General features: G+C 35.6%; 1 protein-coding gene across 12 annotated transcripts; it reads left to right on the top strand.

Moving 5' to 3' along the window:
* The first annotated feature begins 3,081 nt into the window (after positions 1-3,081).
* On the top strand, positions 3,082-14,058 carry LOC107874459 (nuclear transcription factor Y subunit A-1). Of its 12 annotated transcripts, none has more exons than XM_047393719.1 (7): positions 3,082-3,237; positions 9,102-9,395; positions 10,023-10,135; positions 10,240-10,308; positions 11,144-11,308; positions 11,536-11,796; positions 12,261-14,058. In XM_047393719.1, the coding sequence occupies exons 2-7, from the start codon at positions 9,140-9,142 to the stop codon at positions 12,282-12,284; spliced, it is 888 nt and encodes a 295-aa protein (XP_047249675.1). In that variant the 5' UTR covers positions 3,082-3,237; positions 9,102-9,139; the 3' UTR covers positions 12,285-14,058. The 12 variants fall into 12 exon arrangements, with proteins under 12 accessions (XP_047249675.1, XP_016576749.1, XP_016576745.1 ...); XM_016721263.2 differs by having other exon boundaries at positions 10,020-10,135; XM_047393468.1 differs by lacking the exon at positions 12,261-14,058 and adding an exon at positions 4,837-4,972 and having other exon boundaries at positions 3,103-3,237; positions 10,020-10,135; positions 11,536-12,259.
* The last annotated feature ends 3,407 nt before the right edge of the window (positions 14,059-17,465 follow it).

Genomic DNA, 17,465 nt, shown 5'->3' with positions numbered 1-17,465 from the left:
AACCAAATACCAATTATATAACCCAAAAACTACAAGGATACAATAAACTAATCGCACTACCCAAAACTAACCCAAGCCTAGTTAAAACTTGTTTTGACTATGGACTACTAAATACCATATATACCCACGACGGAGAAGAGCTAACAGCTATGGAGGAATTATACAAAATATTCACTACCTATAAAAGAATAACAAAAGGAAATCTATTTTATATAAAGTGTTATACTGCACCAGCAGAGATATTATATGACGAAATAAAACCAGTGATACAGGTTGTAAAGATAGGACTGACAAGAGATATGATTATACCAGAAGATATTTCACAACAACCGGAGATACCTAGAATCGAGATACCAGATTTTTATGCAAATAAAAGACTTATTGGACTAGCTACAATCATACAAGAACTAGCAAATAACTACGCTAACGGAAACCCAATATGGAGCTACTATTCCAGAGACCATCAAATGATATATTCAAATTCAAAAGAGCTACGCCAAGCAGATATGGAAGACGTAAGACAATGGATAATGACGCTACTCAACCCAGAAAAACAATCTACCGCGAGAGCAATAAAAAAGGGATTTATTTCAGACGGACTACTAACAAGATACTGTAAAATAATTGGACATAAATATCCAGACCACCAATGTTCGAGGTGCAATGGAGAAGATAATATTATTCTAGAGGTACATCTAGAATAAAGAAGACAAAATGCCAACTGGAAAGATAAGATAAAAGAACAATAATGGAGCAGATACAGAGCAATAATGGAGCAGATACAGAGCAATAATGGAGCAGATACGACAACAAGCGGAAGATATTTATTCTTACGATAAGATAATGTAAATCATTTATATAACTTTTAACTTTTTCTTATCTTATCTTTTTAGGGTAGACTTATAGCCCCACCTTTTTGACTTTTTAGTCCTTAAGTTTAATAATTGTAAAAAACGTGTGAAGAATTAGGATGTAAAGATTGTAAAGTTTCATTCTATATATATCAGAAGCAGAAGGCTTTGCAAAGGCAAGCCTTCATGCGTTGAAGCACTTTCACTCTCTCCAATCCACAAAAATATATTACTCAGTTAATTAGATAAACATACTCCAATGGAAAAAGCTATGGAACAACAAAACTCAGAAATAACAAAGCTACCCGAACAGGTATATCTATTTATGATTATGAATAGCTAATTTCATAATTCCCAACAATCATGATATGATAAAATAAATTCATATTAGTTACTTTATAGTAGAATTATTCGAAGAATAATATGTTAAGAAGTTTATTAACAAAGAGGAAACGGAGAAATATCCCTAAGGACTATGCCATCCTAAAGGTGAAACCAATGAGGCAAGAAGCCGTGGCGGGGAGTAACCAGAGTAGAGGCGCTGTTTAAGGGAAAAAGTATCCGGATTACCATGTTAATAGTGACAGAAGAACATATTATTTAAGAATAATCTAGTATATAGTAAGCTAAGATGACTATATTTTATGTACATGGTTGACGGGAATATTTTGAAAAAAGCAATTTTATGAAAATGAATGATAATATATCTGATGTGATGGTAGATAAATTCAAAATACTTATTTTGTATGCACTTAGAAATATAAAAGTAGCAGATATAAGAAAAATCATATTAGAAAAAGCTTTTGGTGAATATTACATGACTAGAATAAATTATATACCATGTCTACCTAACTACTCTTACAAATATTTACGATGATAAGTTACATAAAATTTTTAGAAAAAGATATAAAAAATATGCAGTTACTAGAAAAACAGATAAAAATAAATATAAATAAATACATGGAAAATAAAGATATAAGATTTTTTAATAAAAATATGCAAAAACTACTAAGGCTAAAACAAACAACTACAAAATATTATAATAAAACCAATTTTAAAAATAGATCATTTAAATTATCTTAAAGTTTTAATATTATATATACTTAAAAACATAGAAATTATAGATATTAAGAAACTAATATTAGAAGAAGTAATAAACTATGAAAATGAAACTACAAATTGTCTAGAACAGTTATACGAAGAAATTTACCCAGAAGGATATTATTCAAATTAAAAAATGTTAGAATATATTAGACAAACTAGAGAAAATCAAGAAAATCTAAATAATGAAATTAATTATAGAAACCGAATTAGGAAAATAATGAAAGACCTAAAAGAAAAATTAATATGGATAGAAAAAACCTTAGAAAATTTAGATAAAAGTACTTGTGATAGTTTATATAATTTAAAAAACTCACTACGAGAAGAACAACACAAGATAATAAATAACATTGAAAATCTAGAATTAGATATACATTATAGCACAGATAGGATAAAATATTATACAGAAATTTGTAACTCTGCAATTACTACCGGATAAAATAATTAATGAATATATCTTACGGAAAAAGTAAATTATTAAAAGATATTGAAACAAAATATCCACGCACAAATAAAAACAGATTCACTACAAACCTACTAAATCTATTAGATCTATTAAATCCGCACACCCCCCTCCAAACTCTTATTCTATTTACTTCACCACTCATATACACTTTAATTATTTTTATTTTTATTTTTTTATTCTCACCCGATGTCAGGTACCCGTTTTAGGGATGATGCTCTCAACAATATTTTCTTCACACGCAAAGCTCGAATCCCAGACCTCTGGTTAAGGGTAGAGTAGTCCCACCACTACATCACAACACATGTTGATTTTTTGAATTCAACTATGTTCATATGAAAGACTTACTTCAAAAAATGTAAAGTATTTTGATTGAACAGATTGAGAAAAAAATAAAAGATCATATTATTATTTCGGATAAAGATAAAGATCTATATCTTTTTTCTGATCTAAGTATAAATATTGTCTACAATTTCATTAAAATAAGAAACTAACAATTTATAAAATTAATATTTTATTATATACTCAGTAAAATATATTAATTTTTTAATTAACCACATAAAGCATGAATAATTTGACTAGTTATATGAAAATAACTTAACCATTGCTCCAAGACTCCCAAGGGGTACTAGTGTTTAAAAATGTCATAGAATTTGCTTTTCTTCAATTTTATTCCACAAATAAATTTCTCACAAAATAAATTAGTTGTCTTTCTCTCATTTCTCCATTCACATTTTCTTTCCTTTTTAACCCTAAGGCTTTATGCTCTTCTTCACCAATCAGTTATCACTGTTCACTCTACTCTCTCTTCCCTTTTAACTCGTAAGTTTTTCCCTCTTTCATTTCTCAAATTTCACCAATAAATTATATGTTTTTTTAATAATCATGCTGTTCGAGTCATAATTGATGAGATAACTGTTACCTCCCATAAGCAATAGATTTCAGGTAATTCTATCCATCAAAGCTAGTATATACAGGAAGAAATCACCTTGTATATTTTTTTATCGCCGCCGAGATTTGAACTTGAGAGGTCATGATTCTCACCCACTTCATTGACCACAAGCCACAACCTTGGGTGCAATTGTGTTTAAAGTTTATCAATTTCTGGGTTTCTGGATTATGGTTTTTTTTTTGGAGTGTACAAAATTTATTAATTATGGTTTTTAATCCAATTATTGATTGTTTTATAGGAGTAACAATTTGAATTATCTGTGTTTTTGGTTTATGGGTTTTCCATCTTTTTTCTTGGGGAGTGTTTAAAATTTATCAATTGTGGATTTTTAATCCAATTCTTGATTGTTTTATGGGAGTAATAACTTGAATTATCTGTGTTTTTGGATTATGGATTTTCCATTTTTTTTTTTTTGGAGTGTTTAAAATTTATCAATTTCTGGGGTTTAATCCAATTCTTGATTGTTTTATGGGAGTGTTAACTTGAATTATCTGTATTTTTGGATTATGGATTTTTTTTTCTTTTGGTGTGTTTAAAATTTATCATTTTCTAGGGTTTAATCCAATTCTTGATTGTTTTATGGGAGTAATAATCTTGAGGTCCCATTTGCTTAACAGTACAATTGAAAAAAATAATTTCTTTATTGAGTTGCTTTGATTTTGATTTCTGTTTAATGTTTATGTTAATTTTCTTATTCATTTTGAGTGGTGTCGTGGGGTTGACGCCTGTCTTTTATTGAAATTACTATGAATTCAGAGAAAAAGAAAACCTCTATTAGTAGGGATATGTGATTCATTACTGTGGAGTAATAATCTGGAAATCCCATTTTTGTTATGCTCGGGATGCTGAACATAACCGTTATTGAAAAAGTTAATTTCTTGCATGACTTGCTTTGATTTTGATTTCTAAAGTCGGTATGAATTTCAGGGAAGATGCATTTATTTTTATGTTGATTGTCTGGAATGAGATTCGTTTTTTGAGTATTTTGTGCTTTAGCTCTATGAGTAGACACGTGTTATTTTGAGCGGTATGGTGGGGTTGAGGCGTCTCTTTTATTGAAATTACTATGAATTCAGGGTAAAAAACTTCTATTATTAGAGATATTTGATAAATTACTGTGGAGTAACAATCTGGATATCCCATTTTGTTATGCTCGGGATGCTGAATAGTGAATACCACTGTCCCTTGAAAAAGTTAATATCTTGCTTGACTTGCTTTGCTTTTGATTTCTAAAGTCAGTATGAATTTCAGGGAAGATGCATTTTTAATGTTTATGTTGCTTGTCTGAAACGAAATTTGTTTTTGTTCACTATTTGTCGGGTTACCTCTATGAGTAAACGCGTGTCATTTTAAGCGGTGTGGTGGGGTTGGGGTGTGTCTTTTATTGAAACTACTATGAATTCGGGGAAAAAAGCTTCTTAAAGGGTTTTTAATGGTGATGGATTGAAGTTTGATGAGTTTCTCGCTAGTAATAGGGACATGATGAATTACTGTGGAGTAACAATCTGGAGATCCCATTATGCTATGGATGCTGAACACGACCGCCCATTGAAAAAATTTATTCTTGATTGACTTGCTTTGGTTTCCAAGGTTGTTCTAGGGAAGGTGCGTTTAATGTTTATGTCTGTTTTCTGGAATGAGATTCTTTTTTTGTTCATTATATGGTGGGTTGACTCCCGTGTCATTTTGAGCAGTGTGGCTGGCTTGAGGCATCTCTTTTATTGAAACTACTATAAATTCAGAGAAAAAACCTTCTTAAAGTATTTTTAATGGTGATGTATTTGTCTGATAAGTTTCTCCCTAATTTTAGTTATATGGACATCTGATTAATTAATGTGGAGTAACAATCTTGAGATCCTGTTTTGTTATTCTTGGGATGCTAAACTCTACTGTACATTGAAAAAATTAATTTCTTTATTGAGTTGCTTTTATTTTGATTTCTAAAGTTAAAATGAATCCTAGGGAAGATGCATTTAATGTTTATGTCAATTGTTTGGAAAGAGATTTCTTTTGGTTCATTGTTTTTTGGATTAACTCTATGAGTAAAGACGTCTCATTTTGAGCGATGAGTGTAACAAGAGCAAAGCTCTGTGACCAGTAAGAAATAAGAAAGGATGAAGGAGAAAAGAAGAATTGAGAGGAACGAAGGCTTTTTTGATTTCCTAATCTGTAAAATGAACAGTACACGATAGCTAGATTTAATAGACAACCAGAAAGAGCCTGCAACCCTGACATCAATAAACTTGTCCATATTTAGCATTTGTCCCTTCTACTAACATACTCAGAGACTTAATTGTAGACATGACAAAGGAAGAGCTACAACAACAACAACAAACCCAGTGTATTTCCACAAAATGAGGTTTGGGGAGGGTAAAGTGTATGCCGTCCATACCACTACCTCAGATGAAGTAGAGAGACTGTTTCCGATAGATAACTGACTCAGGACAGATAACAGTATAACAAACAAAAAATGTAAAAGCACACTACAAAATGAGATAACACACCCTTAGATAATAAGGGAAACAAGACACCCATAAGGTAATATTATAAATTATCTATTCGAAATCATAGACATCACCAAAACACCACGAACAAGAAACTCTAGGCACAGATACAAACAAAACACTCTTCCCTATTATTACGGACAAACTCCTACCCACAAACCTATTAGCCCTCTATCCTAATCCGCGTCCTCCACACCTTCCTATCAAAGTTCATGTCCTCCGTAAGAGCTAATCTGGCAATAATAAAAAGTAGTACTAACACAGAACTTAATAGAAAATACTAATTATCCTCACCAATCCTCAATCATAACAGTGTGGTGGGGGTTGTGGCGTCTCTTTTATTCAAATTACTATGAATTTAGAGAAAAAACCTTTCTAAAAGGTTTTAATGGCGATGGAGTGAAGTTTTATAAGTTTCTCCCTAATATTAGTAATAGGGACATATGAGTAATTACTTTGCGATGTACCTTTGAATTTTCTTTTCTTGGTGGCTGCGGTGGTGGTGGTGGTGTGTGTGTGAATGAGGGACGGTATGCAGTTAAGTTGCTATGGCTTTTAGGTTTTGAAGCAGAAAACAATCGCAAAGAAATCACAAAAGATGGGAAAAAATGATTTTATACTTTGTGTCTAACCTTCCTAGCTCTGTTACTTTTAGGTCTTGGAGCACTAGATATGTGGAAAATAGTCGCAAAGAAATCACAGAAATTGGGAAAAAATGATTTTATAGTTGAGTCTATCCTTCTTAGCTCTAGTTAATTTTAGGTCTCGGGGCACTGGATATGAGGAAACAGTCTCAAGGAAATCATAGAAAATGGGGAAAATGATTTTGTACTTCGAGTCTGTTCTTCGTAGCTCGGGGTTATTTTTAGGTCTTGTGGCACAAGATATGAGGAAAACGGTCATAAAGAAATTGTAAAAAGTGCAAAACAAAACCACCTAAGGGTGTGTCCTAGTGGTTCAATGAAGTTGGGTTGAGCACCATGAGGTCCCAGGTTCAATTCCTAACAGAGAAACACTAGGTGTTTCCTACCCATCTATTCTGGCCTTGGTGTACAAGACCTGGTACTTGTTGCTAGTGGAAGGTGACATTTATGCCGTGGAATCAGTCAAGGTAAGCGCATCCTGGCCCGGACACCACGATTATAAAAAAGTGCAAAACAAAAAAAAGATTTTATACTTTGAGTCTATCCTTCATCTTCATTTTTGTTAGTTATTTGGTGGGTTAACTCTATGAGTAGAAACATGTCATTTTAAGTGGTTTGGTGGGGTTGAGGCGTTTCTTTTATTGAAATTACTATGAATTCAGAGAAAAACCTTCTTAAGGAGGAGACGTATTGAAGTCTGATAAGTTTCTCCCTAATTTTAGTAATAGGGACATATGATTAATTCCTGCGGAATATACCTTCAAATTTTCTTTTTTAGTGGGGCGGGTGATGGTGGGGTGAGTGGCTGAGGGGGTTATGCAGATAAGTTGCTATGGCTTTTAGGTTTTGAGGCACAAAACTGTCACAATGAAATCATAGATAATAAGTAAAAAATGATTTTATACATGGAGTCTATCCTTCCTAGCTCCGGTTATTTTTAGGTCTTGGGGCACAAGATATGAGGAAAACAGTCATAAAGAAATCATTGAAAATGCAAAAAAAAAATATCTTCTACTTCGAGCCTATCCTTCCTAGCTCCAGGTCCTTTTTTAGGTCTTGGGGCACAAGATATGAGGAAAACAGTCAAAAAGAAATCATTGGAAGTGCGAAATAAAATGATTTTATACTTCGAGTCTATCGTTCCTAGTTCCAGGTTCTTCTTAGGTCTTGGGGCACAGGATATGAGGGAAACAATCATAAAGAAATCATTGAAAATGTGAAAAAAATGATTTTATACTTCTGAGTCTATCCTTCCTAGTTCCAGGTTCTTTTTTAGGTCTTGGGGGACACAAGAGATGAGGAAAATAGTCACAAAGAAATCATAGAAAATGGGGAAAAACGATTTTATACTTCGAGTGAATCCCTTCGTAGCTCTTTATTTTTTTCAGTTTGTAGTTGGTATGAGCAGTCTGGGAAAAATGGGTTAAAAAGTTAAATTTGCTTCTTGCATGTACTAGAACTTGTTTATGGAATACAAAAATTCCAGTATAATGGCATATCTATGCAGTGTTATAATGTTATTAAAATCCATTACTTCGTCGCTTAAAGCTGCAATACAGTTTAGAGAAGTTTGCGCTTCACAGAAGGATATACAAAGTGATAACAACGAGAAAATGTCATTTTTGAGAAGTTAGTTATATATAGGCGTTATAGGGCTCGTTTGGTACAAGTGACAAGGGATAACTAATCCCGGGGTTAATTTTAGCATGACCTCATCCCATGTTTGGTTGTAAAATGTATGGGATAACTCATCCCGGGATTAACTATCCCGGATTGTAGTGTTATTTTTATCCTACCTTGAGGGTGAGATATCTAATCTCGGGATGGCTAATCCCGGGATAATTAATTCCGGGATATCTTGTTTCCAACCAAACGGTCCCTATGTGTATTGGATGTTGAAATTAGTTATTTTAATTGCAACTTAATGTTGTACAAAATTCATAGATGGTTGATATTTTAAAAATCACATAAATTGTGGGCGTCAATTCAATGAAGTGCTGCACGTCTCACTCTTCTCTTCAAGGCTCTAGCCCTATGGGCATTGTTGCTTTTTTTTGCGCTTTTCGCTCTTAAAACACTGTTCTTTGTGTATTTTGCTATATGTGTATGTTACTTGGAAAAACATGTAAGTTCGGTGAGAAGTTTCCTGTGCTGGTATCCACTATGTTTTGGAAAAGTTTGCCTTCTAATCAATATTTCACCTTATGGTCTGACAATCAGGTCAAATTGTTATATTATAGCATAATTATTAGACTTTCTTTTCTGTTCATTCAAATTCAATAAAGATTTCATTGATCTTTTGGTAGGGTACTTCTGGCTTTCTTGTTCTTCACGATTAGAAATGAAAGGTTCAGGGCAATTGCTTTCGGAAAAAGGAATTAAAAAAAAAAATACAAACATGTTGTTAAGTTGAAATAAATGTATGATTGTTAAATATTAGTCTTATTCATCCCATGTATCCTTCATTACAGTTTAAGATCATTTTTGATAGGACATGGAACCTTATAGCGATGTGCTTATGGAATAATTGTAGATTACCCCTAAACTTGATTTACTGAGTTGCTTTGCTTTCTATCTATATGCCAGGACATTGTTCGAAGAACTAAACTTACTAGAATTAGATAATGCAATCGAAGTCCAAAAGTGCAAATTGTGTGGAAGCCAGAACTTATAATGTTCCGAATTCCACAGTATTTTCTGAACCTTGGTGGAATACTGCTGGTAATAATCCTGTTTCTCTTGGATTGATGGGGGGAAGTGCATCTGATCCACCATCAGCGGAACAAGCTGTGGATGGCGGATCACAATCTGATGATGGATCCAATGAGGAAGATGATGATGCTCCTGAGATATCAGAAACTACCATACCAATGCATTCAGGTACCTCTTCAATCTTGTTTTTTTTGTTCAAACTTTAATGATAGCAAAAAGTTGTCAAGCAATAAACTAGTGCTGAACTTTAAAAAGTGAGAGGCCGTCCTGTACAGAAACATTAAGGATAGGCTCCCCTATACAGAGTTACTCCTGTAGTGAGTATTAAGTCAGTCATGCCTATTTCATCATATGTATCTTGTAAATTACATGAAGCTGCCAGTAGGCCTAAACACCTATATTTGAGGGTCTGAATTGTGTTATTCCTTCCATCAAAACACCTTGCATTCCTCTCTTGAATCTGAAGAGGTGCTAAAGATAAATCACTATGGTCATTGACACAGTGATTTGGCCTGTTTTTCTTCATTTGTCTCTTTCTGACAAGTAATCTACTATTTTTTGCAACTAATAATATATGAAAATTTGTTACCGTAAGGTTGAGGCTCCGTCACTTTTACTCATTTTTTTGGAAGAGTCAAATTACCATATGAGTTAGTAATATATTGATACAACTCCTGCTATATTTGTTGAGGAAGGACGTGTTGTGGTAGGATGGGGAAAGAAAAACCTTCCATGATCATAATGGCTATAAATTATTTAAATATTGCCTATGCATTCTTGTTTCAAAATTAGCAGGGAGTTATGCGCAAGTAGATCAGAATTTACAGTCAATTGCATCAACCATACCTCCAAAGGGTGATGGGAGCCTAACACAACCCCCACAGCTTGAACCTGTTGCACACTCCATGGTAAATATGTGCGACTCTACGAGGTTTAAGAAGTTTGATTTGCTTGTGGGTTTCCTTTTTTTTTTCCTTTATGGTTTTAATATTATTCTGGAATTGACATGCAGGCATGTGCTCCAAATCTGTATGTTGACCCATACTATGGCGGAATGCTGACACCTTTTGGTCAGCATATGGTATGCATGTGGTTCGAAATTCGTAACTTTCATTTTTCCGGTTTTTTTCCCTGTTACTTTGTTTTAGATCTGATAGGTTAGGAGGACAATTTTACTTTTCTGCCAATTTAAACTATGAGATGCCTCTGGGACTGCCCAGTGTATTATGTCCTTGGGAATATGAAAACAATAGAAAGCTGCTTCTGTGTGATTGTTCGATGTGTCTTTTAGCAGGTGCTGAAACGTAGTCTTTATATATGTTTACTTAACCATGATATCTTCTTGTAGTTAGTTTTGTTTCAGAAGCACTCACTTTCTCCATATTGCCAGCTCCCAGATGACTTGCTTAAATATCTTTCTTGCAATCATACATCTTACAACCTTAGTGTTCAATTAGGGATGGGTTATTTCTTCTTTCAATTAGGGATGGGTTACAATCTGTGGCGCACAGTGCTCACGTCCCTTTCCTTTAAATCATCGAATTGATTTCATAGGACAGCTAGTATAAAAGGTATTCCTGATGCAACTTTCCGTGATTTGTCTTTTAAGGATCTCTTTTCTGCCTTTTCTACTTCAACTAACAGATACAGACAATCAGTTCCAGAAATATCTCCAACTTTAATATTCTTAAAAGGTAGATCAGCCAGGTTGTATTGGGTTATTCCCATATCATTTAGCTCTCTGTATGATATGCTTATTGGGAACCACCTTTAAAAACATTGCTATTGAAGAAACTTCCATTATTAAAAAAAAAGATAATTAAAAGAAGATCCATTATGACATAGTTGTGGCTGGGGCTTCTTGGTGGCTGAGCACGAGATTTTTTAAGATCCTAACTGAAGGTGGTGCTATGCAGGTCCCTCCTCATGTACTTGATTTGCATCACCCGAGGATGCCGTTGCCCCATGAAATGGCTCAAGAGCCTGTTTATGTCAATGCCAAGCAGTATCATGGTATTCTGCGGCGAAGAGAGTCACGTGCGAAAGCAGAACTTGAAAAGAAGTTGATAAAAGTGAGAAAGGTGAGTATGTGCTTCATCCTTGTTAGGTGTTCTTTTCTCCTTATGTGAATGTTTTGGCTATTAATACCAATATCATTTTCTCCATTGCTTTATTTTTATTGTGAAGTCACAAGATTGGCTGAAATGGTTTTGCACGATTTTCATGCTGGCGTTTTGCGAGATATGTTCGGTTTATTCTGTTTACTCATCCTCAATTGCTGATACCATCTGACTACCTCGTAATACAGCCATATCTTCATGAGTCGAGACATCAGCATGCCTTGAAAAGGGCAAGAGCTTCTGGAGGGCGTTTTGCGAAAAAGTCAGATGCTGATACTTCTAAGGGAGCGGGTTCTGGTTCCGAACCTTTGCTATCCAGTGCCCCTGATGTTGCAGAATGGCACAAGGACAGAAGTTTGGCGGAGCATCAGCATTCTTATTCGAATGGTAGCGGTTATGGAAAACAGAACAGCTTTCAGGAACCGAACTATCAGGCCCAGTCTGCCCAGGTAGGGGAAGGGGGTTCTTCTGGCCAGTGATGGTAGAAATATCACATCTAAATCAGATCTTTTCTGTCTAGTGAAGCTTTAGTACCTCTGACCATATCAGCAGTTATATGTTTCACTCTTGGCTTGTCCAAGCCTGGTGGCAATTCATCCTTGGCTTTTTATTTCAATGCTATGGGAAAGAGGGGTCATGTGCTTAGTAGATTTGGTTCTTCCTTTCTGTACAGAAAAAAGGACTAGGAGTAGAGTTGAAAAGGAAGAATTCTGTAAGCATATGGCTAGCTGGTTAGTGTAGTTTGGAGGAGTGTAAACTGTGAAGTTATAGGTATGCTTGTAGACTTGTACCATTTCCTCGACTTGTTCCATTTCCTCTAGAAGGGATGAAAAGTTGTAGGTAGGTTGTATACTTGTCAACATTTCCTTTGTGCTTCTGTATTTAACGAATTTGTTATTTAATTCGATGACAGTTTTATTGTGTTTCTGGGATGTGAACGCGATAACAGTAGAATCTGGAGTTTGTCCGAAGTACAACACATTGTGACGAAGTTTGTGCAAGTTGGTGTGAACATCACTGTTTACTGTAAAGTTCGTGTGCAGATTGTCAGTGATGTGGAACTTTTATTATTGGATCTGTTGGGCTGTTCTTTATATGGTCTGCTGAAATGCTACCATCGTCTGCTAGTAGTCTGTATTATGTTCTTTATTAATTTGACTATCCAACTCCCCCTGGTGGTGGTTGTTTAGAAGGTAATATCAGTCGATTTTAATGGCTTTCATTTGGCTTGGTGCAATTTTGCGTTGTGTAAGATTGCTCATATTGTTGTCTTGAGTCATAGCTAAAGGAGGAGATTGCAGCAAGGAGTGTCCCAGCATATTGACGTTTAAGGCTGTGTTAAATGTTTTCCATCAATTTATTTTTCTTCAATTTAAGAAAAAACGAATGTCCTGCATAAAGTAAGGAGAACATTATCCAAAGTTCTCTTTTAACTTTATCAGCATTCCAACTCCTTACCCCAACTCAGGAGTCAAGATTAGATCCTTGATTTGACCCTAACTCAAAATTAGATTCTCAATTTGACTCTAACTTGACTCGAGACTAGATCCCGAGCCTGATATAGGACCACGACTCTAGACCCTGATCCAAGACCTAACTCCTGATCTAGATTTGGCATTGACTCGGGATTCGACTTTCGACCTTGACCTAGGATTTAACTCCAGACCCTGAACTGAGACCAACCTCCTTACCTCGACCCTCCTAACATTGATTCGAGACTCGACTCTTGACCTCTTGACCTGGGATTCGACTCTTGACTCTGACAGTGGATTCAGTTCTCGACCTGAGATCCGACCCATGACTTGGGACCCAACTCCCAACCCCGACCCCAGCATGGGACTAGACTCTTGATCTCAATCCTGGATTAGACTACAAACCCCTACCCCAACCTGGGAACTGATCCTCACCTCCGGACTTGACTTTCGACCCTAATTTATAATTAGATCCTATTCCTAGCCTAACCCAAAAATAGAGTTTTGACCTTGATCCTAGACCTCACTTCTGACCTTGACCGGAGATCGATTTTTGACCCTAAACTAGGAGCCGACTCCTGATTCCAATCTAGACCTCTCCCGTACCTTGACCCAGGCCTGAAGTCCTAACCTTGAGTAGGGGTCAGGGCGTATCTCTGCTTGGTGTTAGGGTCAGATCAGATCTCGGGTTGCGGTTAGGGTAAGGGTCTGAATTCGTGTTAAAAGAGTGGGGTTTCAAGTCCAGTATCATTGCATTTGTCGAGATTATACATAAATGGTCTTGTCACAATATTTTCTTCTTTACTAACCAAGCATTAGAAAATACATTTTTCGTAAAAAAACATCTTCCTTCATACCAAATACACTGTACGTGTAAAATTAATCAGATCTCAATAACATTAGTCATCCTTTATAATAATAGTTTATAATTTTTTCCTCGATTTTTATATTATACTTTATTCCTGAATTACATTTTTTTTTTTACCTATAATAACATCACTTGTCGTTCTAATGAAACTTTCTTTCTAACATTATCTCTCTGTATGTTACCCAAATAGCTTGAATCACTAACGATTCAAGGATTTGGAATAAGCTATTGTAGAACAGCACCACAAGTTAAGAATAAATAAGAAGGGAATAAGAAGAGAAGAGAGATTTTAGAGAAGAAAGCAATGAATTGTATTATTCTAAAACTCTTGTACACTTCACTAGTTTATATACAATTGTAGAATTGACCCACTCCCTCTAATTCTCAACTAACTATCAACTCAACTACCTTTTTTGAACAATATCTCAATGTAACAGTAATGAACAGTGGCTAGTTTAACTAACTGTCAGTTATAACAGATTTTGATGACATGGCAATTTCCAATTCTAATTAGCTAATTGTTGACATGGCAATTTCCAATTCTAATTAGCTAATTAGTGTAACAATACTCCCTCCCCAAAAGAGATCTTTGTCCTCAAGGATGAAAATGAGAAAATCTGACTTTCAAGGCCTCATAGAACTCCCAGGTAGCATCATCAGCAGGTAAGCCTTCCCATTTGACTAGAACTTGTGCCATAGCTTTTCCACCTTTCTTGACCATTCTCCTCTGAAGAATACTTTCAGGATTAGGACAAAGAGGATGAGCAATGTCAAGGACAAGGGGTAGTGAAATTTGAGTAGGCAATGCAAAACACTTCTTTAACAATGACACGTGGACAGTGGGATGGATCTTAATAGTATCAGGAAAAGAAAGAGTGTAAGCCACTGATCCCACATTTTTCAGAATCTGAAATGGCCCATAGTACTTGGCAGCTAACTTATGGAGGAATGGCCAGAAACAATAGTTTGTTTATAGGGATGGATCTTGAAATACACCCAGTCACCAACCTCAAAAACACCGTCACTTCTATGCAAATCTGCCTGTTGTTTCATTCTCAATTGAGCCCTCCTCAAGTGGTGTTTTAATAGATCCAACTTTATCTCTCTATTAAGCAAGGTAGCATCCACCTCTGTAGAAGCTGATTCACCAGGCAAATAAGGTAAATGTAATGGAGATGGCCTTCCATAAAGTGCCTCATAGGGCGTCGTTTGAATAGCACTATGGAAACAAATATTGTACCAGTATTCAGCAATAGCCAGGAAAGAGAACCAAGTATGAGGTTCCTCACTACAAAAACATCTCAAGTAAGTTTCTAAGCTTCTATATAGCACTTCAGTTTGACCATCGGACTGAGGGTGATAAGCTGAGAAAGTGTGCAATTGAACTCCTTGTAGGTTGAATAATTCTTACCAAAAATTACTGAGGAAAACAACATCCCTGTCGCTAGTTATGGCATTAGGTAATCCATGTAACTTAACCACTGTATCCATGAATACCTCAGCTATGGACTGAGCAGTATGAGGGTGCTTCAGAGGTAGAAAATGAGCATATTTACTAAGCCTATCCACAACTACTAGAATGACTTCATATCCTTTGGATTTAGGGAGACCATCAATAAAATCTAAGCTGATTTGGGACCAAACTACCTCAGGAATAGGCAATGGTTGTAGTAGGCCAGGGTAAGCAGCTAAATCATCCTTATTCTTCTGACAAGTATCACACCGCTGGACAAACAACTTCACATCATCTCTAATACCCTTCTAGTAGAAAAGAGTTAACAGTCTCTTAAGAGTGGCTTCTACACCTGAATGTCCCCCTTGAGCAGATGAATGCCAAAAGGAAATAATATCATGTCGAAGTTGAGGTACATTACCCACCACCAACTTTCCTTTCCTTTTGAGTTGATTATGATGCCAAGTAAATTGTTTATGGCAATTTGAATTAGCCATGAGTTCTGTAATAAGAAGCTGCAAAGCAGAATCACCTTCCCAGATGGCTGCTATAGCTTGTGAAAAATTAGAACTAGTATTAGAGAGAACTAAAGTCATTAATTTAGCACCCTGCACCCTAGACAAGGCATCGACCACCTTGTTTTCTACCCCCTTTTTATATTCAATGACATAGTCAAAGGGCATGAGTTTTGTGAGCCACAACAACTGTGAATTAGTATGTAGCTTCTGCTCCAATAGATACTTCAAAGCCGTTTAATCTATTCTAATGACAAGCTTCTGATTCCAGAGTTAATGTGACCACTTGGTTACAACATGTACAATAGCAAGTAGTTCTCTGTCATACACTGATAAAGCTGCATGTTTAGTTGAAAGGCCTTTACTAATAAATGCAATGGGGTGACCTTCTTGCATTAGTACAACCCCAATCCCTACTCCACTAGCATCAGTTTCCACTACCAAAAACTTAGTTATGTCAGGTAGAGCTAATATAGGTGCTTTTGTCAATGCCTCCTTAAGTTGTGTAAGTGCCTTAGAAGTTTCATCATTCCACTGGAACTTGTTCTTCTTCAGGAGATCATTCAAAGGTCTTGATATAGTCCCAAAACCCTGAATAAACCTTCTATAATACCCAGCTAACCAAGAAAACCTCTCAACTGTTTAATAGTTTTTGGAGTTGGCCAATCTCTTACAACAACAATCTTCAGAGGATCTGTAGACACTCCCTCTTGAGTGATGAAATGGCCTAGATACTCAATCCTTTTGACTCCAAAAAAGAATTTGGAGTGCTAAGCAAACAACTGGTGATGTTGCATAACCTCAAAAATAGAACTCAAGTGTTCTAGATGGTCATCTATACTTCTGCTATATATTAATATGTCATCAAAGAATACAAGGATATATTTCCTCAGAAAGTCCTTGAATACAACATTCATCAAGCCCTGAAATGAAGCAGGTGCATTTGATAGCCCAAAAGACATAACCACGTATTCAAAATGCCCAGAATGAGTTTTGAAAGCTGTTTTAGGTATATCATCAATTGCCATCCTTAAAAGGTGATAACCAGATCTAAGGTTAATCTTAGAAAAAATTACAGAACCCCCAAGTTCATCCAACAAGTCTTCAACAACTAGAATTGGGAACTTGTTCTTGACAGTTTGTTTGTTCAAGTCTCTATAATCAACACACAATCTCCATGTACCATCTTTCTTGCCAACCAATACTACTGGAGCTGCAAATAGACTACAACTAGGTTGCACCACCCCTTGATCCAACATCTGCTGAACTAATCCCTCAATAATGTCCTTCTTGACAGAAGGATATCTGTAAGGCCTCTTGTTTATAGGTTCAGTATTGTTGTACAACACTATTCTATGATCAAAGATTCCCTTGGATGGAGACAATTGTTGGGGTTCTTCAAACAAGGTCTTATGATTGTGTAAGAGACTCATCAATCTAGGACCACCCTCAAGGCTTTCCTTAGCATCAACTGAATGCCATTTATCTTTACTAGTCATAGAAGGCACAACTTGAATCATGCACAATTGAGAGTTAATACCTTATATCTTAGCTAACTTTCCAGCTCCTATGGTTTTAATTTGTCTGCCAACTCCTTTGAGAATATGATTTCTCCCTTTGTACCAAAACTCCATTGTCAGATCCCTGAAATTCATCTTAATATCTCCAAGAGTTAATAGCCATTGCACCCCTAAGACCACTCTACAAGACCCTAATGGTAAGAGCAAAAATTCTGCTGAAAACTCCACCCCTTGTAATAGCCAAGAGAGTCTGCACATCTTACTCACTTGCATGTCATTACCATTAGCTG

This window comes from Capsicum annuum, chromosome 1 (genome assembly GCF_002878395.1).
Source record: "Capsicum annuum cultivar UCD-10X-F1 chromosome 1, UCD10Xv1.1, whole genome shotgun sequence".
Classification (NCBI taxonomy): domain Eukaryota; kingdom Viridiplantae; phylum Streptophyta; class Magnoliopsida; order Solanales; family Solanaceae; genus Capsicum; species Capsicum annuum.
The sequence above is the reverse complement of the archived record's forward strand: the minus strand, read 5'-3'. Positions and strand labels throughout refer to the sequence as shown.